The following is a 22,462-nucleotide window of genomic DNA, read 5'->3' as shown; positions in this document are numbered from 1 at the left end:
TGTTCACTTTCTTTAGACTGACATCCACATTAAGTGGGGGCTGCCTTCAGCCTGCCACCTTATCCTCTGTCAACTTCCGTCCTCTCAACATCTCCCATCTTCTCACAATGATGAATGATCTGGAAGCCTTATTTGCTCCCTCAGGTTCCAGTCTCTCATTCCTTATCATTATCAGCAAACATTTATTGAGCATTCCTAGATACTGTGAAGGACAGAAGAAACATCTGGTTGGACAGCAACAGACATTTTGGTTATATATATAACAAGGTGACTGAGAATGAGCTCTGGCGTCCACTTCTGGGTTGAAATGCCGTTTTCTGGCTGTGGAATATTGGGAAACGTACTCAACTTTCTAAGTCCCAGTTTCTTTGTTTATAAAATGGGAGTGATGGTGATCATCATACCTACTGCGTAAGGTGAGCGTGAGGCCTAAGGGGACAATCCATGGTCAACCCTTGGTGTACGCTAAGTGTTAGCTATTATTATTTATCAATTCACTTCCGTGTGTAGCTTGTGTGTGAAGAGGGAGCGTGAACTATGAGTTCCAGACTGACGCTCTCCAAAAAGCAACCACAGTGTTTGAATTTTGGAATTCTCTTTAGGTTTATTTCACTGCAGCAGAGAATTCACTGGCTTCTCATATTCAGTGCATTTTTTGTTGAGCCCTGTTCAAGGAGGGAGTGTGTTGTCATCTCCTTGGAAGCACCACATGACCAACTTTGTAGTTCACGCAATAGTCAGAGGGAAAGTATTTGTAAGTAGCAGACCCTGAAGTTCTTGCAAAAGCCACATCTATTCTAATAAGGTGTTTTTGGTAAATGAAACCTTATGTTTTCCATCCTACTAATTTTTCACCACATACCTATTATCACATTGTATTTGAGCAGTTTTCTATTGAATGTGTATTGTCCCCTCCTTCCATCTCAAATGTAACATATTAATAAGTGTGTTTCTTTACTAGAATATGATAAAAAAAAATTTCTAAAACTTGAAGACCACACTAGAAGAGGAAAAGATCATAACCATTACTATTACATAGAGATATATATTAATATCTATGCTCTTTGAAGCATTGAAAATGTTTGGGAATTCATGAAACGGCTGCAGAATCTCCTGTAGTGGTTAAGAGCATGCACTTGGTGGGGCATGGTGGCTCGTGCCTGTAATCCCAGCACCTTGGGAGGCAGAGGCAGGCAGATCACTTGAGACCAGGGGTTCGAGAGCAGCCTGGTCAACATAGCAAAATCATATCTTTACTGAAAATACAAACGTTTAGATGGATGTGGTGGTGGGTACCTGTAGTCCCAGCTACTTGGGAGGCTGAGGCAGGATAATTGCTTGAACCCTGGGGGCAGAGGTTGCAGTGAGCTGAGATTGCACCACTGCACTCCAGCCTGGGCAACAGAGCAAGACTCTGTCTCAAAAAAAAAAAAAAAAAAAAAAAAAGAAGAAGAAGAAGAAGATCATGCCTCTAGAGTTAAACAGAGTGTGGCTTTGAATCCTGACTGTACTGGTTTTCTATTGCTGCATAGCAAATTACCACATGTAGCAGCTTAAAATAACACACTTTATTATTTCACAGTCAGAAGTATAGGCATGGCTCAGCTGGATTCTCTGTTCAGTATTTTACAGGTGTTGGCAGGACTGTGTTCTCATCCAGAAGCTCAGGGGCCTTTTTCCAAGCTCATTCAAGATGGCACAATTTGGTTCCTTGAAGTGGTCGAACTGGTCCTGTTCAGCTGGGGGCTGCTGTTACCTCCTAGAGGACAGCCTCAGGTCCTGGACAGATAGGCCTCTCATCACATGGCAGTTTACCTCTTTAAACCCAGCAGGTTTATCTCTCTCTTCAGGATGGGCACAGTTCTTCTTCTAGAGATCACTTGATTAGGTCGGGCCCACCTGGGGTCATCTCTTTGTTAATTAACTCACAGCCAGTTGATTCCTGACCTAATCAAGGGAGTGATATCTCTCAATATTCACAGGTCCCACTTACATTCAAGAGGAGGATTAAACAGGGTGAGTAGTCCAGGGGGCAAAACTTCTAGGGGCATCTTAGAATTTGGCATATTATACTGAATATATTCGCTCACTTGGACAAGTTTCTGACCTCTCTTAATCTGCTTTCCCATTGGCAGAATGTGAGTAGTGACAGTATTCTCTACCTCATAGGGTCATTGCTAAAATTAAATGAGATAATGCATGTAATCCATTTAGCATAGTACCTTATGCTTAGCAAGCTTTCAAAAAATGTTGGAAGGATAATAGAGAAGAGTTACATTTCTTCCTCCCGTCCTATATTCTCTTTCATTCCCTCACACTCACAATGAAATGGCTTTTAGGGTAAAGCATATGGTCACATGCTAAAGAAGATGAGTTTTTGCCCTTACGATTTGAGTTAAATTTTTCTTTAAAAAGTTCCTGAGCGTAAAGGTTATTTAACATTGAAATTTCTAAGCCATTTGTCTTAGCATGTCTAGGTGAAGACCTTTCTAAAAATATCCTTCTCTTTGGATTCTTTGTTAAATGAATGCGTGTGCAGCAGGCAGCTCATGGTCTCCCCTAATCTGGGGTTTTAGGTGTGTTTCCTAGGTAAGAAGACGATTTTAGGTTATTACTCTACTTATGAAAAGACAGTTTGGTAGATTTGTGATATGTAATTGACAATACCTTTGAATAACAAATCAGTACTTTGTAGAGCAAGATAGATCAGTTTACAGGACCTGCACGGTGCACTGTGTTTCTCACCTTCATTAAGGATATTTAACAGTTCAACCTCATGATAGTCCTGAAAATTAGACTGAGTTTATTCACATAAGCTACTGAGACACAGCCATTTATAGACGATTTGAGTATAGTTCTGGGACTATTCCTAGAAGAAAATGAATTTGTGTTGCTTTTTCTCATTGCCCATATAAATTGATCATAGTTCAATAATACTTAGAAAACAAACTCCCTTGTGACAAATAGTTGGTTTGAAGGCCCATTTTGCAGGTGGAAGTGAAGTAGAAGAAGAGAAAGACATGAAGAGAAAAGAAACAAGGGGCAGAGAGACAAGAAGGGGAGTTTGATCCTCCATGATGGAACTGAACTTGGGTGTCACTTTTCACAATTACTCAAACATTCCACTCCATTCAGTAGTGACAAATCTGCATGTTTATCTTCTATGTGAGAAGTTTGGAAGTTTGAATGTATAATTAAGAACCAGCCAGGAATAAGGAGCTTGTATTGCTGAGGAATCTTATAAGCCTATAAGATCTCATGTCCCCACCACCCTCCCTGTTTGCCCTTGCTGGGCTCACTACCTCTCCCAGCATGGGTTCCCTTTCTGTGACTGTCCTTAGTACACAAGTGTCCTACAGCACCAGCTGCCTAAAAAGGAGCCAAGTTGGGGGAGGAGTGATGAGTTTGTGACCTCATTGAGAAGACCTCAGTTCTTATTCCTTCAACCACAGAAAGGTATAAAGGAGGTATTGGGCATACCTTCTCCATCCATATTTCAGGTTGTCTGCTTGTGCCTTAAAAATTCTACCCATACCCTCTTTAAAAAATAAAGTTAATGTAGTCAACTTTTTTTTCCTCAAATCAGAGGACACTGACAAAAGAGTAAAAGGCAACCCACAGAATGGGCAAATATATTTGCAAAGCATATATCTAATAGGGGGTTAATATCCAGAATATATAAAGAACTCCTATAACTCCACAACAACAACAACAAACTTGATTTAAAAACAGGCAAAGGGCTTAAATAGACATTTCTCTGAAGATGATAAACAAATGGCCAATAAGCACAGAAAAAGGTGCTCAACACTGTTAGTCATCAGGGAAATACAAACCAAGACCGCAATGAGATACCATCTCACACCTATTCTGATGGTTGTTGTTCCAAAAACTGGAAAATAAGTGATGAGGAAGATGTGGGGAACCTGGAACCCCTGTGCATTGCTGGTAGGGAATGTAAAATGGTACAATTGCTATGGAAAGCAGTTAAGTGGTTTCTCAGAAAGTTGAGTATAGAATTACCATATAATAGGCTGGGACAGTTGGCTCACCCCTGTAATCCCAGCACTTTGGGAGAGATGGGCAGATCACTTGAGGTCAGGAGTTTGAGACCAGCGTGGCCAACATGGTGAAACCCCATCTCTACTAAAAATATGAAAATTAGCCAGGTGTGGTAATGCATGCCTGTAATCCCAGCTACTCAGGAGGCTGAGGCAGGAGAATCACTTCAACCCAGGAGGCAGAGGTTGCAGTGAGCCAAGATTGCGCCACTGCACTCCAGCCTGGGCAACAGAGCAAGATTCTATCTCAAAAAAAAAAAAAGAAAAAAAAGAATTATTATATAATCCAGCAATTCTACTTCTAGGTAGAATTGAAAAATTCTTCCCAAAAGAACTGAAGGAAGGGACTCAGGTACTTGCACACCAGTGTTCACAGCAGCATTATTCATAATTGTCAAAAGGTGGAAACAGCCCAGTGTCCCTCAGCAGATGACCAATGGAATATTATTCAGCCTTAAAAAGGAAAGAAATTATGACACATGCTGCAGTATGGTGAAGCTTGAAGACATTATGTTAAGTGAAAGAAGCCAGTCACAGAAGGACAAATTTTATATGATTCCACTTATATGAGGTACCTAGAATAGGCAAATACATAGAGACAGAAAATAGAATAATGGCTACCAGGAATGGGATGGGGTGGTGTGGAGGAAGTGTGGAGTTGAATCAGTATAGAGTTTCTCTTTGGGATGATGAGGAAGTTGGAAATAGGTAATGGTGATGATTGCAGAGCAATGTGAATGTACTTAATGCCAAACGTAGACACTTATATATAAAATATATACTTAACGAAATATATACATTTAAAAAGTTAAAATGGTAAATTTTATGTATATTTTTACCACATTAAGAAAACAAACATAACAGCGGTATTTGTTTATGCTAGAAAAGTCCGGGAAAAAACAGAAAAGGAAAAAAAAAACAATGGTCTATAACGCTTCCATTTGGAATACATAATAAACCTTTTCTGTTTTGATTTGACCATATTTCCTTTGAACTACCCTGCCCTTGTCAGCAAAAATGACAGTCACTTTCCACCACTTCCTGTATAGGTGGCAAAATAGTGCCAACTTATTCCACGTGAAATTTTAGTGTCTTAATTCACAAACAGAAAAGAAAGAGGAAAGGCCTGAGTAGTGAAAAACATAGCTGCCCTATTCTGTTGTAAACCTCTCCTTAGGAAGGCAGTGGTTCTCAGGCCCTGACCACATCTTGGGAGCAGCTGCCGCAACAAGCTTAGAGACACGGGGTCAGCAGGTCTGGCTTCCAGCTCCAGTTGTACGAAAGATATGAGCCAGGGCTTTCAAGTCGTTGGTAATTCTCACGGCCCTCACTAAGCCTCAGAGCAGCATCACATTTGCGCGTATTGAATCAAGTCCTCCTTACACAGAGCATGGCTTTTGCTTCAGAGATGTGAAGGCTGTTATCTCTCGTGTCCTCTCTCAGCTAGCTGTGCTGTCAATGGACTGTCCCCAGGGCCTTTCAAAAGGAACTCTGGCCAAGGGTCCCTGAGGGAGAGAAGGATGCCAGAGTTTTGCAAGGGCCGCCTTTGCCTGTTTGCCTGATGACTACCTTGCTTACAGTCTGAAAGTGGCCGCTCTCAGATTGTGGTGTTTATAAGAAAGCAGGGGCCAGCCCCTGACCTGGCCGGAGGCTGTAAGGTTCTACAGTAGTGCCAGTACATTCCTGGATTCTGGGAAGCTTTACTGGGCTAGGCCCAGATTGCTCCTTCAGAGAAACCTCCCAATGGTCAGAAGAAAGAGGAAAAGCCTCATTGATTTAACAGAGGACAGGGTGACTGATACGGAAAACTAAATAACATTTCAATTGGCTCTGCCTTGAATTTTAAAAGAGACTTATTTGTTTTCCACTGGAAAATGGAATATTCTTTAAATACGGGATGAAAATTGCATTGGAATGACTGGACTTAGAGGGCAAGAAATCCTTCAGTTGACCCAAGCAATAATCCTGTTTTGCCAGAATTTTCTCAATAGTGAAATACGTAAGTAGCAGTGAAGTAATTACACCAATCTTCCTCCTTAAACACGCTAGGACTCCAAAAACGTACAAGTGATGTCCTTTGAATTGTCACCCACCACAGGAGGCCACACAATCACTCCCTTATGTTTTCATTGCTCAAAAACCAGGAATTTTCATCAGAAATCATGTGAGATTTCCAGGGCCTTTACTATATAGTCACATTTCATGTACTGTATATACTTTTATCATTAGATGAGTGTCTGCATTTTGGTAGTAAAGGAAAAACTATCATTTAAAAAAAAAAACTTCTAATGGTTTAATTGTGTCTCTCCAAGACTATCATCATACTCATTGTTGCCATCTGCTTTTTTTTTTTTTTTTTTCCAATTGATATAGATCCAGTCATTTTAAGTGAAAAGATGCTCTTTCTTAGGGTGGGACTTCACATAGCCTATTGAAATCCTTAGAATTTTTAAACACCTTATGTGAAAACTTACTTAAGGATTTATCTGTCTTCCTTTTGGAGCAACAGATATTCGTTGATGAATACATCTTGGAAATCAAAGGGGTTTTTGAACTCTGGTCCAAGGTTCCTTGTAGTCAGAAATCTCTCTTATATTACTGGGAACACTGTAACTGCTAGAAACCAACTTAATCAGCAGTATGACTCCATTCTGGAAGGAGAAAAAATGTGAAAAGAGACGGAGGGCCATCAAAATGTTAACAGTGGTCATTTATGTTTTCCAAGTAACTTATATTTTCCTCATTATATTTTTGGATTAAAATTCTACAACAAACATGTATTGCTTTTATAATTATACAAAGCCAATAAATCTTATATGATGACAAGGCAACCTGTTTATATGAAGCTAGTAAGGCAGTAGATCTTAACCTTTCTTGGGCCACACACTCCTTTGAGATTCTGGGAAGCTGTGAGCCCTCTCCCCAAAAAGATGTACATACAGCATCTTCCATATAATTTTAGAGTTTTACAGATTCTGTGTAGCCCATCCAAGAATTGCCTAAACCCAGGTTAGGAACTACTTTAGGAAGTGGATAGAGTGGTACCCCAAGAGATATTGCTGCCAGATAAATGTAGCAGGACGCAGAGTTATATGCATGTTGTTGGCATCATCGTGAAGGCATCTGATTCAGGGCACAGCCCTTACATTTGACTATGCAAATTGATCGGGACACCATTGCTATCATAAGAGAAAGGAGTTTTTCCATTCATGAAACGTCGAGTGTACTGTTTTTCTACAGGCTGAGGCCTAGGGAGCTGCCAAGGAGTAAGTCAAAACCTTGAGGGCAAGCCTGAGAGCCCAGTTGATCCCAGAACTTGTATCTATGTGAATGAAGCCGCCCCACCCCCGGCACCCAGTTGGGAATTTCTCCAGTAGCTGCAAAGGCTGGAAGCCCCTTGGAGAAGCACCAGAGAAATAATGAGAAGGGGATTTGATCCAGGGCTGGGGAGTGGCGGTGGATGTGGTTCAAAATGATAAGGGGTGGTGGGGGAAGAGGTCCCAGTTGAACTGAAAATGAAAGCAAGACAGGAATGCACTGTCACATTGAGACGATGGCATTCTAGTTGGAAAACGTACTAAGGAGAAGCTGTGGACGTAGTTTTGTCTATGTCAAACACCTTGATGACAAACACTATAGGTAGAGGACTCTAGAGGCAGGATTGCCTAGTCTAAGGTCTTATGGTAGCATTTACAGGGGATGAGGGTTAGCATTACAAAATGGGGATGCTTAAGGAAGGGTGTGGGGGAGTGCTTCTTGCTGTTACTTCTTATAACCAAAGCTACTCTAGGTTTTTGGGTATGTTCGGCACTGCATGGCTTTTGGAGTACTTTTGTGGGAAGAGAAAAGAAAATGTTCCTGTGGGCACATTTAACACACAGACTAAATGTGAGCTTCAAGGAAGGGAGGGAGGGATGGACAGAGGGAGAGACAGGTTGTTTAGGAGGAAGTTTGACAAGGGGAAAGCTATTACCAGCACGAATGGAGTTTTGCTTGAGTTATCAACTTCTCAGTTTAATTCAAGTGCACAACCAATACTATTTCTTTTTTCTTTTCTTTTTTTTTTTTTTTGTTATTGTTTTCTGAGATGGAGTCTAGCTCTGTCACCCAGGCTGGAGTACAGTGGTGCATTCTCAGCTCACTGCAACCTCCACCTCCTAGATTCAAGCAATTCTCCCTCCTCAGCCTCCTGAGTAGCTGGGATTACACACATGCACCATCATGCCCAAGTAATTTTTTGTTTTTAGTAGAGACGGTGTTTCACCATGGTGGCCAGGCTGGTCTTGAACTCCTGACCTTGTGATCTGCCCGCCTTGGCCTCTCAAAGTGCTGGGATAATAGGCGTGAACCACCGCACCCAGCCACCAATACTATTTTCTACCTCCTAACATTTCTTCGTGTGGGATGCCTTGTTCTATGAAAACTTCATATATGGCATTGTGAATTTACCAAAAGATAAATAAGTGGGTGATGATTCATACTATTAAGTGTTCAGTAGCAGTGCTCTTTTGGACAGCTACCTTAATGTGTGCATTTCAGTGAGTGTTTTGGAGATTGTGGTCATCTAGGAAAGATTGTAAGAGGCAGAAAATCTTAATCCTGAAGGTCAGGAAAATATTGGCCATGGATTTGTACTTTGCTCATTCAGGGAGCTAGGGACAGAGCAATCTACAATCACAGAGCTTTCATTCAAGAGGGTCGGGGGAGAGACAGAAAAGGAAAGGAAACATCAGGCACTGCACCTTGGTACCTCTGAAATGGACTAGGATGGCAAAGGAAGCATAGGAAATAGCTCCGGGTTTCAGAGGGTGCACTGAATAAAAAGGAGTGGTCACCTTTACCTGGGTAGATCAAGCAGCATCTTGGGGTCTTGAGGTGGGGAGAGTGGACATAACAAGGTAGAGAGGTCAGGATCTTCAAATATGAGATAAAATGGCCCATTAGGAGGTCTGCCCACCATCGTTGGAGGGCATGGGGCTAGAGGCTGAAGATGGAGACCAGATCACAAGGGATCTAATGAGCCTTGCTGAACAGTTTGAGCTTTATTGTACAGACTCTGGCGAGCCATTGAAGGGATTGAAACAAAGGAATACTGTGATCCAACATATTTCTCATCGAAAGTCGGACCATTTTAGATCAAATTAGCCATAGAAAAGGGGTTGGGAACAAATTAAGTACAGATTGGCAGCTGATCTTTTCCAAATGAAATATTCTGGTTAATTTAATCTCTGACGCACGAGGACAATGCAAACATTTTCCCACTTAAAGAAAGGTGTTTCACACAAGCAGAGCCCTCACTTTATTTTCCTCAATAGTTTTGTATGTATGCAACTCTAATGAGTAGTTTTCCATAATTCAGTGTGTTACTCCTGGAAAATATAAACAATAGGACAAATTTTTAGCTTATGCTGTCATTTTATGGATTAATTTCCATTAATGTTGACATTCTGGCTTTCAGTGCATAAATATGAGTAAAACATCTGTTCATGCCATTCCCTTGCTTAAAAACCTCTTCTGGCTCCCCATCACCTACACTAGGAAACAATCTAAACTCATTGACTTGGTATATGTGGTCCTCCATAAATGTTCCCTCCCAGCTTATCTTGGCCATTTCTTCCTGTTCTGTACACCCCAGAATCTCTGAACACATTGCTTTCTTCTTCTTGGCTAAGACTTATGCTCTCTCTTCCTTGCCTGCCATGGGGATTTTTATTTCATCCTTCAAGTTTCAGCTCAAAAGCTATTTCCTCTCTGAACTGCCTTCACCAGTGGCGTGAACCCCTCCCTTCCCTGTGTCTGCATGGCACTCTCTGTATCCCCTACCATAGCCCTTACTCCGTTGCATTGTTGCTCTTGACTTAAGGGCCTCTCTGTCCCTCTACCCCATGAGTTTGCTAAGGGCAGGGCCCACATCTTGCCTGCCTTTGCCTTCCCAGCTTTGTAGCTCCACTGCCTGACACATGATTAATGCTCAGTGAATCTATAGAACTAAGTTCTATGTTTTCTATTTCTGTTTATAAGTGCTCCAGAAGAGTCCTCAGGGAATGACAGAGCATCAAGCCTCACTTTTGTAGCAGGCTGTTCTGTGAAATCTACGGCTACAGTGTAGGAACCTCAGACATTGAAACCTAACCATTCTAATGAAGATCAACATGATTTCTGTACTGAGAACCCATCTCTTACTAAATATTGGAGGCTGGGTGTTTTGTTTTGTTTTGTTTTGTATGTATAAGGAAGTGAGGTTGGGTGCCATGGCTCTTACTGGTAATCCCAGCACTTTGGGAGGCTGAGGCAGGAGGGTTGCCTGAGGCCAGGAGTTTGAGACCAGCCTGGGCAACATAGGGAGATCTCATCTCTACAAAAATAAAAAACTTAGCCAGGTGTGGTGATGGATAACTGTGGTCCCAGCTACTCAGGAGGCTGAGGTGGGAGGCTCCCTTAAGCCCCGGAGGTTTGAGGCTCCAGTGAGACATAAACTCAAAAAATAAACAAACAAAAAAACCAAGGAAGTGAAACTGAGTAGTTATTTTTTTGTTTTACTTTTCTTAACAGCCTTTGAGATGTAATCCTCAACTCACCCATTTGAAGTGTATATATATATATATTGTTTTTTTGAGACACAGTCTCACTCTGTTGCCCAAGCTGGAGTGCAATGGCACCATCTTGGCTTACTGCAACCTCCGCTTACCAGGTTCAAGCAATTCTCCTGCCTCAGCCTCCCAAGTAGCTAGGATTACAGGCGCATGCCACCACACCCGGCTAATTTTTTGTATTTTTAGTAGATGTGGGTTTCGCCATGATGGCCACGCTGGTCTCGAACTCCTGATCTCAGGTGATACGTCTGTGTAGGCCTCCCAAAGTGCTGGGATTACCAGTGTGACCTACCAAGCCCAGCTGAAGTATATATTTTCATTTTCAGTATATTCAAAGATATGTGAAGTCATCACCACAATTTTAGAACATTTTCATCACCTCAAGGTTAAGACAGTCAAAAAGCCTTTCATAGAGGTCAACTCCTAAGACTTCTTTCAAATGATATCTCTGGTGATAGGGGATTTGTCATAGGGAAGGGAATTGACTTGAAGAATATAAAGATTATAGGTAGGGGAAGGCTTTTTTGTTTCAGAGGAGGATGTTTAAGAAAAGCTGAAGACCCAAGGGATGCTGGTCTGACTTAACACTCTTTCTAAGGATAGAGAGAGGCTAAGCTATAGGAGCTTTCACACAGTGATGCCCTCTAAAGCTATAAAACATGGACAGGAAAGTGACAGATGAGTTTCTAGAGAGACAAGAATTGGGAAAAATAATTACAATTTATTAATAGGAGAGTGTGCTGTAAACTTAATTAAACTTGACTAAAACTACATAGGATCAATGGAGGACTAGGGTGTGTTAGGGCTGATAGAACAGTAAAATTCAGGGCATGATCAGGAAGGGCTTTTTGACAGCCATCTGTAGACACCTGCCTCACCTCACCAAGAAAACCTAGCTGAAGAAGGTGTGTCTGTTTAGTCACAAGTGGGATAGATAGGATAAACAGAAATTACCTCACCATATCCTGAAATATTATACCACGAGGTGGAGCATCTCCTGACATTTTAAAGAGGTAAACTTAAGAGAAGTCAAAGGAGCTATCACTTATTTACTTTACATAGCTTTTATTTATTTATTTATTTATTTATTTATTTATTTATTTATTAGTATTTTTTGAGACGGAGTTTTGCTCTTTTTGCCCAGGCTGGAGTGCAATGTCATGGTCTTGGCTCACTGTAACCTCCGCCTCCTGGGTTCAAGCGATTCTCCTGCCTCAGCCTCCCGAGTAGCTGGGATTACAGGCGCCTACCACCACACCCAGCTAATTTTTGTATTTTTAGTAGAGATGGGGTTTCACCATTTTTGCCAGGCTGGTCTCAAACTTCTGACCTCAGGTGATCCGCCCGTCAGGTTCTCCCAAAGTGCTGGGATTACAGGTGTGAGACACCACACCTGGCCTTACTAGCTTTTAGAATTTATTATCTTATGCAGTTGTATAAACCTAAAATATTGGTGGGCTCAGAAAAGGTAGAGATAATTTCAATTAATGGGTAGGTTCAATATGATAGATTATGAAAAACTAAAGCATTTGTAGAAAGGTGCATTTTTGCCCCTATCAAGGTTGATTTTCAAACTAGAGTCCATCAGTTTTTTTACTCCATTGTCAAGAGCAAATTAATGGGATGGGTAGACAGATCGTCAGGTCCACTATGGAAATAATGTGTGGTTGCTTTATAGATTACTGAGCTTCTCTAATGGAATAAGTTTATGCTACTGTGTTCAGATGATACAAACAGTACCTTATTAGGAGGTTATGTTTTATGGAATGTAAGTGATTTCGATGGCTAAGTCCACATACTTATAGTATGCCTGTGCACTTTACAGTTTTTTCTGCTTAAGAAAGCAAGGTAGGTTAGAGTTCGGTTTATAAAACTCTGGAAAAAGTCAGAGATTTCTTACAAGTTTAAGGTGAGCACTAAGATCCAACTAATAAATTAGTTGATAGGCATAGAATGAGTGCAATCTAATTTCTCCTTGCAGGAATGAATTATTTGCAATAATTTGTATGTGTCTTTGTGAACTTGTTAAATTCTGTGATTTCTTAGAAGGTCATTATGTATATCCAAGGCAAAATTTTTTCTTTCTGTCAATAATGGTGTACTAAAGAATAGAAAAAATATTCTAATTTTTAAAAGGCGCTTTGGAGTTTCTCAATTTATTCAAGCCTTTCTTTTCATTTCTTAAACCTCTTTTTGTTTTACTTTTGAGTCATTTAAATGCTTGTTAGCACAGAATGAACACAAAAAACCAGGAGGAACTGAATTCAAATCAGTTTTCCTGCCTGTCAACCAGTTTGTTGAGTAAAGTTTGGGCTAAATTGAGTTTTGGGGTAGAAATTTCATCAAAAATCTATTTATTCATTTGTAGATAATCGAGGTTATTTGCATAATATTTGGCTGTAATGAGAAACATTTGTTAACTGAGTGTGAACTTATCACATAGTATATAGTCTTATTTGTTTCTTGAATTTTTTAAAGTAAGTTCTTTGTAAGTTTTTAAAAATAGCTCTTCAGTTTCTATAAATAGTTAAATAGACTTGGAATGGGGAATAATTTGGCAATTAAAACAATTTCTTTCCTATGCTAAAACTCTAATGGAAAAATGGGTTTTATATTTCCTCAATGTTTCTGTGTTAGATTTAAAGGCCTTCGACTTCATATTTTGCTGATTATTAGAACACTAAGTTGTTGTTCCTAAAGAAAAGCTGGGAACTGAAAATTTAATTCTGAAAGCATCAGCAACAACTTGCTCTTCTTGTGTGCTGCCATTTTGGCTTGGAAGGCATATGTGTAAGATCAGTCTCTTTGTACTATTCAGCTGGTTATCCCTACACAAAAGCTTCTGGCTTTGTAGTTCTCAGGGCTCTCTGCTCAGTTGTATGGAGGATATTGAGGTGCATTAGACATGGGCCCTTGACAATAGCCTACTGTTGGTTTTTTTTTTTTTTTGTAATTTGATTCTTAACCACTTGAAGTTGAATCTACCAACTCCTTTCCCCAAGTAAAAGACGTAGGGTCCTAATCCCCACTCATTGATGGCAAATGCTAAATTGGAAGCAACAGCTTCAGAAATGCAAAACTCCTTATCCAATTACATTACAAGCTCTCTAAGCCAGTCATGTTCAGCATCATGGGGCTATAAGAAGGCAAGATCTCACTTTGGTAAGAATGATAGTGTAGTTCAAGTAAGTTTTAGAAAATACTAAAATGCAAAGTTCGTTCAAGGAAATAAAACATGGTAGGAGCTGAGAAAATGGTTTGCTTTTGTTAAGTTCAGTGCATAAAAGTTTATGTGGATCATAGTTAAGAGCACTGGCTCGGGAGTCCATCAGATAAAGATTTGAATCACAGCTCCACAAATATGTGACACTGGGCCTGCCTAAGTCTCAATTTCCTCATCTGTAAAATGGGCATAATAAAATAACCTCTCACAGGACTTGGGGGAGAACTAAATGAGATCATAGGTATAAAATGCTTAACCGGGTAAATAGCAATGCTTAATGTAAGTGGTAAGAGAAAGTACAAGGCACAATTTCCTGACCCACCCAGTGTTTTTGATCCTGCCTAGGAGACTTAGTAAACCACCTAAAAAGCAATTAAGTATCCAGGGAGCGTTATATATGAGTAAATGCCACAATAGATGGGAAAGAAAATGAGGGCTTTTGGGGAGCAAGGAAGGCTATGCTATCTTAAGAATCAGGTGAGCCAAGGGTGGGTTGGTAATAAACATAACCCACAGGTCTCATGGAAAATATGACTTTTCCCTTAGCTGTTTGCCTTAAGAAAGGTCAGTGTCCTGAATGCAGTTTGTATTTAGATTCTTATGCCAAGGTTTTTCCCTGAAAAATAATCTTTATGAAAAGATGTTCATGTCTGTTTTGCCAAGTTGGGTTGCGCTAATTAAAAATATATCCACCGCCCCCCTGCCCGGCATCATCATTAGATTGTGGTTATGCAAAGCTCCTTCAGTAGCTAGAGTTCCTTTTGGGGAGGAGACAAAGAGATGAGCTGGTGAAAGATGGTCACATTTAGAACAAACAGGGTCATAATAAAGTCAAGTACTCTTTATTTGAACCTTATGAAGAAACTTCTTACAGGCTGGACATGGTGGCTTACGCCTGTAATTCCAGCACTTTGGGAAGCCGAGGTGGGTGGATCACTTGAGCTCAGGAGTTTGAGAGCAGCCTGGGCAACACGGTGAAACCCTATCTCTATAAAAAATATAAAAATTAGCCTGATATGGTGGCATGCACCTGTAGACAAAGCTACTCGGGAGGCTGAGGTGGGAGGATTGCCTGAACCCAGGGAGTTTGAGGCTGCAGTAAGCTGTGATCAAACTACTACGCTTCATCCTGGGCAACAGAGTGAGACCCTGTCTCAAAAAAAAAAAAAAAAAAAAAATTCCTTACAGTTTTGGTTCCATTGTTACCATGCTGTATAAGGTTCCCCTCTAGAAGTCTCTAGTCTACAGTGGTGGCATCTCTCCCTTCTGTGAATCATAACACAACTTTTGCTTCTCTTCATAGTCACACACCACTCTTGGCAGTTACCAGTCTCTGATCTTACAGGGTTTATGAATAAAAGTAGAAGGCAAGATGAAATGATCTGAGACCACATAAACCAATATGGTGAAATTCTTCTGATTGATCTAATGGGGAATAGATGAACTCAGATACTTTAGTGTGCAAACACGCTTGTACAGCTCCTTTTTTGGAAGAAGATAGGGCTATCAGAGGGCATGATAGACGCACAGAATTTACAACTGTCTGTGATCAGCTCTCACATCTTGGGTTTATCTGCCTTCCCTACTAGACTGTGAACTTCTCAAGGGCAAGGTCTATTTTTTTTTTTTTTTCACCTCTGCATTACCAGGGGCTAGCATAGGGCCTGAACCTCAGTAGGAACTCAATAAATGGCATCTTTATGCTGAACTCGCTTTGTTTTCTGTGCTGCCGGAAATGGCATGCCCCCAGTGGCCATTTTGAGTGCAAAGTGTTATTTTAAGATGCTCTCTGGAGAAAGCACTCTAGCCTCTGCTACAAATGTCTGAGAGGAAAGGAGAGCTGAATGACTACGGGGTCTGAAGAAACTCCTAAGTGAAGGCGGTGGAGAAATCATGGGAAGGAGCGACTCACCTCATTTTGAGTATGCTACTTCTATCCGAAGACTCTTATTTTTCATAAGAAAATGCTTAGATGTCATTGAAGCTGTAGTCTGACTGAAATACTACACAAAAGAACATTTGGGCTACATTATTCTCTTTCTGAAACCGGTAGTTGCCGTGTGCCTCTTTGTGCTGAAACTGAATTTGGAGGATGGGATGGTGGTAGTGGTGGAGTGGTGGCACAGGGATGTTTTTGAATTGGCCCTGTGCCCTACTGCTAAGCTTCCTGCCTGCTTTCTGGTATCCCTCTCAGTGTGATAAAGGAGAGATTCTGTGAAGCCAGTGTTCACTTCACATTTGCAGAAGAGACATTCTTAGAATTCTTAAGGAAAACTAGCTTCTATAGTAAAAGATTTACCAGTAAACTCATGACCTTTGGAATGATATTTAAGCAGAAGTAACCCAGGCTAATTTTGCATTGCTTATAGAGAAATACTATGTGATTTTTCTTGTGTCTTACACATTTCTAATGATAACATAAATATGCTCGCTAGTCAAATGTGCTTTTGGCTACATGAGTGGTTGGATGGTTGAATATATGCATGCATGTATATTTTTATGTATTTATTTTAGCATTACAAGCATGGTTTTGCATTTATACACATAGCGTTATGATGATGATAGGTCAGTCATCCTGTATTGTGAATGTACGGGAACCACCACAAAATTTTAAGTCGAAGTGGTGATGCTATTAATGACCCTCAGTTAGGATCCATTGTTTCTTTTTTTTTTTTTTTTTTTTTTGAGACAGAGTTTCGCTCTCGTTACCCAGGCTGGAGTGCAATGGCGCGATCTCGGCTCACGGCAACCTCCGCCTCCTGGGTTCGGGCAACTCTCCTGCCTCAGCCTCCTGAGTAGCTGGGATTACAGGCACGCGCCACCATGCCCAGCTCATTTTTAGTATTTTTAGTAGAGACGGGGTTTCACCATGTTGACCAGGATGGTCTCGATCTCTTGACCTCGTGATCCACCCGCCTCGGCCTCCCACAGTGCTGGGATTACAGGCGTGAGCCACCGCGCCCGGCTCCATTGTTTCTTTTCTTTGTGCCAGGAAGTGGACTGCAACTGAATCTATTCTGACAAGTTTCCTTTTTTGGTATCTGTCCTTTCCACCTATATTAGAAATAAAGTTATCTCAATTTATGGAGCTGTGCGTTTCTTCCCATTTGTAGAGTTTGCACATAGAAAGTTCACTGAGATTTAGTCCTTAGTGGCCTGAGTAAGCAATGGAAAAGTGTACTGTGTTCCATACCATGGTACCAAAATTAGCATTTTAATTTTACCAGAGTTTAGAAAAATGCGATTTATTCTCCTTTGTGGAGTGATATGAAGCTTTCTTTTTCAATTAATATTTTCAGTGAAGATATTTGATTTGAAGAAAAATATGAAGTAAATGATAATACAGATGGCATGGCAAATATGAGGATTATATATAAATAGGTTGAGTTTGGGAAACTAATAAGAAAAAGGATCAGGAGTTGGGAGACCTGGGTTTGAGTCCTGGTTCAGCTCCTAATGCAGACAGGTGAATTTAGTGCTCCGACCCAGTTTCTTGATGTATAAAATTGAAATGATGGTATTTTCATTGTCTACTTGACAAGCATTTGATAACAGAATGTATATGAAAGTGTTTTCTTAAGATTGCAAAGTGATCTTGAAATGAATTAACAAATATACATTAACAAGTTATTCAAGAAAGCTTAGGAGTCAGTAAATGAAAACTTTCAAGAACAAATTGTGTTTTGTTTTGATTTCCCCACGGTGAAAACTGAGTCGGTTCCAAATTTAGGTTGACGGTTTTCCTGTCACTACTTATGGAAAGAAGACTGAAGCATATGCTCACTTCTCTCCAGATTGCATAAATGCCTTCGCCTTTTACTTAGCACTACTCCAGAACTATATAGAAGTTGCTATTACTTGGATGTTTATCAAGTACCATTTATTGTAATGGGTTTTTGGAGTTATGTAAAAGCACCTTTGCAGGTCAGTCAGTGTGGAAACTGGCAGAAAGGATAAATTACAAACCTGAAAGGAAGACCCTCTTTGAGTGTGGCAGAAGCTTTTATGTATAAGTCTAATAATAGACTGAGAAAACTGAATGGGAAAGTTAGATAGGGGAAATGATGGAGACTACTGGGCAGATCTACCATGAAATCATTGTAATTTTAAAGGTCAAAGGTTTTCTTTGTCTCTGTTGCCTGCAGAGTTATAACTGAATCCTGCTGGAAGGGAAATGTAGGGTTGAGTCCCTTCTCATCTTTCTTCTTGGAGAGATGAATCCTGATTCACAGGCCTAAATCTTGTATTAGGGGAAGCTTTGTGGGACCCAGAATAGCCACCCTAACTTTTCTGCAATTGAGCTACCCCAGACAAAGGAAGTAGGCGTGAAGACCCAGAATGCTTTATCAGTTTTAAATGAAAAGTGAAACCTTGTTTTCTATAACATAAATATATGACCTTTAAAACATGTGGCAAGCGATGTTTCCTTTTTAGAAGGTATACACTATACATTTAAATAAATGAGTGATTCAGGAATTGGAGAACAGTACACTAAGTGAAATGTCAGATAGAGAAAGACAAATACTGCATGATCTCACTTATATGTGAAATCTAAAGCAATTGAATTCATACAAGCCTAGAATAGAATGGTGGTTGCCAGAGGGTGGGGGCTGGAGGCACTGGGGAGATGATGGTCAATGGTGGAATACGAGGTCTCAGTTAAACAGGGGGAATAAGTTTGGTTTTTTCGAGAGCAATAGTATAGCATGCTGAATATACCTAATAGTTGACTACTGTACATCTTGTCACTAAGAATAAACTTCTGATGTTCTCATCACAAGAAATTTTAAATATTTGAGGTGACAGATATGATAATTAGCTTAATTTAATCATTCTACATTGTATTAAAAATCGTAATACCACTTTGTACCCCATACATTAAAAAAATAAACAGTGATTCATTTTGACATATTCTTTCCATATTAATTTGGAGCTACATTAGAAAGCTGAAGGAGGGACAGGCATGGTGGCTCACACCTGTAATCCCAGCACTTTGGGAGGCTGAGGCAGGTGGATCACCTGAGGTCAGGAGTTCAAGACCAGCCTGACCAACACAGTGAAACCCCATCTCTACTAAAAATAGAAAAATTAGCTGGGCGTGGTGGCAGGCTCCTGTAATTCCAGCTACTCGGGAGGCTGAGACAGGAGAATCACTTGAACCCGGGAGGTGGAAGTTGCAGTGAGCTGAGATTGCACCATTGCACTCCAGCCTGGGCAACAAGATTAAAACTCCATTTCAAAAAAAAAAAAAAAAAAAAAAAGAAAAGAAAAGAAAGAAAGAAAAAGGAAGCTGAAGGGGGGTTTTCTTTTTTTTTTTTCTTTTTCAAATATACTTGAAGTACATACTTGTGAAATTATTGTACAGAGAAGTTGACAGATTCAACAGGTGAAACATTGAAATTTGAGGACTGTTTTTACAATCTGTACTAGGGAAATAGTTGGCACGAAAAGCAAGACAGATTATTTTTAGTGCCTCTAGCTTGCTTTCTTTGATAGGACTTTATTCCTTCAACTTCTTTGAGAAATTGGTTTCAGACTGTGAGTGTTAGAGCTAGAAGATGCAGTCAGTTTCTTTTTGTTTGAGTCCATGGAAACACAGTAGGTATGGCCGAAAGGGGTCAGATTTTCCTTTCAGAAAATCTGAATTCCTCAAACAGGATTTTTTCCTTTTATTTCAACTCATTTTGCAGTAATATTTGCAGATATGAGAAGGATGATCGACTTGCTTTGATCTTTGTAGACATGGGTCTACAAATACAAATTTAAGACTTGAAATAAAGCATATCTTTGTTAGGATCTTAAACTTGTTGAACACTGACGTCATTGGTCAGAGTGGTTTACGTTAATCTTTCTAAGCAATGTTCTACAGGAAACTCTGAGATGTCCTTCAGATATGGAAATTGGGTATAGCTGTGACCTGTTGTGAACCATGTGTAAAAACTATTCTCAAAGGCTTCTATGGATGTAGTGTTACTAGAGATTACTTAAGATACTATGTACATAAATACAAGTAAAACCCAATTCTATTATAATATTAAGTCTTAATAGAAATTACATTTGAGTTTTTTAATACAGTTTTTATTATACAATTTTAAGGAAATAATTTTATATAAAACATCATCATTACAAATTACTACTGTCTGCCCAGCTTGATTTAGAATAGTGTGTTGAGACATGGCTCTTGTTGAATTTGAGTATCTCAAAGTTCATCAGCAATTAATGACTAGATGCCTACCATGTTCCAGATAATCTAGGTGCTGTGGTTAAAGCAGTAAACAAATAAAAGAAAATCCCTGCCCTCAAATAGTCAGAGAGGTGAAATAGATGGTATGTCAGATTGTGGTAAGTTCAATGAAGGAAAAAAATGATAGGAAGATAAATAGTGGGATCCTATTCCCAGTTCAGTACCATGCACATGAGAATCTTGGTATATTTCTTTCTTCTTTTTCTCCCCTCTGCAGTTGCAGGGGTCAGGGCTGGTGTTGTGCACATGTGACAGCTGTGGGTGCATGAGCTGTGGGTGCATGTACAGTAGTGATGGCCAGTGGTAGAAGTCAGGGTCACCTCATATGGCTTTGGGAGTTGGGTCTTATGGCATGCACACCTGTGACAGTGAAAACTAGTGACGATAGATGTTGAGGTCAGTTGCATGTGTACACACAGCTGCAGGGTCACCCATGGGTGTACAGAAATGGGAGCTGCCTTTATGTATTTCTGAGGGGGAAAAAAAGCAGAGCCTTTGCAGCCACAGATTTGGGTTTGGATTCCAGTTATGAAGGCAGGCAAGTTACTCAACCTGAGTTAGGCCCAGGGTCTCCTCATCTGTAAAATGGGGATAATGATTCAATCTGTTTCATAGGTTGCTATGAGTATTACATGAAAAAAATATACAGAAAGTGCTTAGCATAGTACCTGGCATATAGAAAGGGCTCAGTACATGTGAACTTTATCATTATGCTTATTATGTTACACCCTGGCTTTCTTAGCATGACTGACCCTGCTTCTACTTGCTTAAGCTTCAGTCTGGGCCCTACTATCAATGACCAGCTTGCCTAGAAGTCCAGCAGGGATCCACTGATTTTGTCACCTTGAACCTCACCTTTTCATAACCTGCCCATGGGATCAAGCATCTCTATCTAGTACTTATGCCTGCCCCAGCTATGCTGGCAGTTAGTATGCCCATGGGACAGTGTCCATGGTACAGGGTAGGAACATGAATGTTGATACTTTCTCCCCCAAAATTGCCCGTAGAGTAGTGCAAATACAGTAAATACCAACAGGCAGACTTCCAAGTATACCATTTTTTGTTTTACTTAAAATTCAATAATTTTTAGAAGGTACACAGATAAGCAGAATAACACAGTTGTATTTCTCCAGAACTTTTTTGTTGTTGCTGTTTTGTTTTTGGAGACAGAGTCTCACTCTGGCATCCAGGTATAAGTGGCACAATCATGGATCACTGCAGCCTCGACCTCCCAGGCTGAAGTGATCCTCCTGCCTCAGCCTCCCAGAGCAGCTGGGACTATAGGCATGCACTACCACACCCAGCTACTTTTTGTACTTTCTTTTGAGATGGGGTTTTCCCATGTTGCCCAAGCTGTTCTCTAATTCCGAGGCTCAAGCAATCCACCTGCCTCAGCCTCCCAAAGTACTGGGATTACAGGCCACCATGCCCAGCCAGAACTCTTTATCTTTAGCAAGGGAATGTCTGTGTGTGTATGTATATGTTTGAGGTGTGTGTCTAGCTATGAAGAGTGTGAAAGTGTCTCCATTAAGTACTTAAAAGTCAGTAATCCCTTCTTTTGTGAAGTAATGTATCTTTAGTACATAGAAGGGAATTTAACTTGTGCATTTGACTGTAATAACTTTGTTTTTGTCTCTTATAAAGGAAAAGGCCAAAATTGTTGAGCCCCTGGACTATGAGAATGTTATCGCCCAAAGAAAAACCCAGATTTATAGCGACCCCCTCAGAGATCTGCTTATGTTTCCCATGGAAGATATCTCTGTGAGTTCACATGCACTTCTTTAAAGAAAAACCCCTATTTTCCAAGCTGGTTCTTACAGCAAGAATGTCCTTTGTGTTCTAGATCTCGGTGATAGGTCGTCAGCGCAGAACGGTGCAGTCCACTGTACCAGAAGATGCTGAAAAGAGGGCCCAGAGTTTATTTGTCAAAGAGGTAAGAGACTCAAAGTCCACAGAAGAACATTCTTCATATATTTAAAATATATACAATATTTGGCTGGGCGCGGTGGCTCACACCTGTAATCCCAGCACTTTGGGAGGCCGAGGTGGGTGGATCATGAGGTCAGGAGTTCAAGACCAGCCTGGCCAAGATGGTGAAACCTCATCTCTACTGAAAATACAAAAAGTAGCTGGGTGTGGTGGTAGGTGCCTGTAATCTCAGCTACTTGGGAGGCTGAGGCAGGAGAATCGCTTGAACCCAGGAGGCAGAGGTTGCAGTGGGCCGAGATCACGCCATTGCATTCCAGCCTGGGCAACAAGAATGAGACTCCATCTCAGGAAAAAAAAAAAAAAAAAATATATATATATATATATATATATATATATAGACAAACACATACAGTAT

At 40.4% G+C, this 22,462-nt stretch overlaps 1 protein-coding gene across 3 annotated transcripts in view; it reads left to right on the top strand.

The window, feature by feature from the left end:
• DOCK11 (dedicator of cytokinesis 11) overlaps nucleotides 1–22,462 on the top strand; it is a 193,231-nt gene that overhangs the window by 26,342 nt on the left and 144,427 nt on the right. For all 3 annotated transcript variants that reach the window (XM_074391711.1, XM_074391712.1, XM_003931062.4), the window contains exons 2-3: nucleotides 21,763–21,879; nucleotides 21,962–22,051. In XM_074391711.1, coding sequence (XP_074247812.1) covers nucleotides 21,763–21,879; nucleotides 21,962–22,051 — 207 coding nt within the window. The remainder of the gene's footprint in view (nucleotides 1–21,762; nucleotides 21,880–21,961; nucleotides 22,052–22,462) is intronic.

This window comes from Saimiri boliviensis, chromosome X, assembly GCF_048565385.1.
Source record: "Saimiri boliviensis isolate mSaiBol1 chromosome X, mSaiBol1.pri, whole genome shotgun sequence".
NCBI lineage: Eukaryota > Metazoa > Chordata > Mammalia > Primates > Cebidae > Saimiri > Saimiri boliviensis.
The sequence above is the reverse complement of the archived record's forward strand: the minus strand, read 5'-3'. Positions and strand labels throughout refer to the sequence as shown.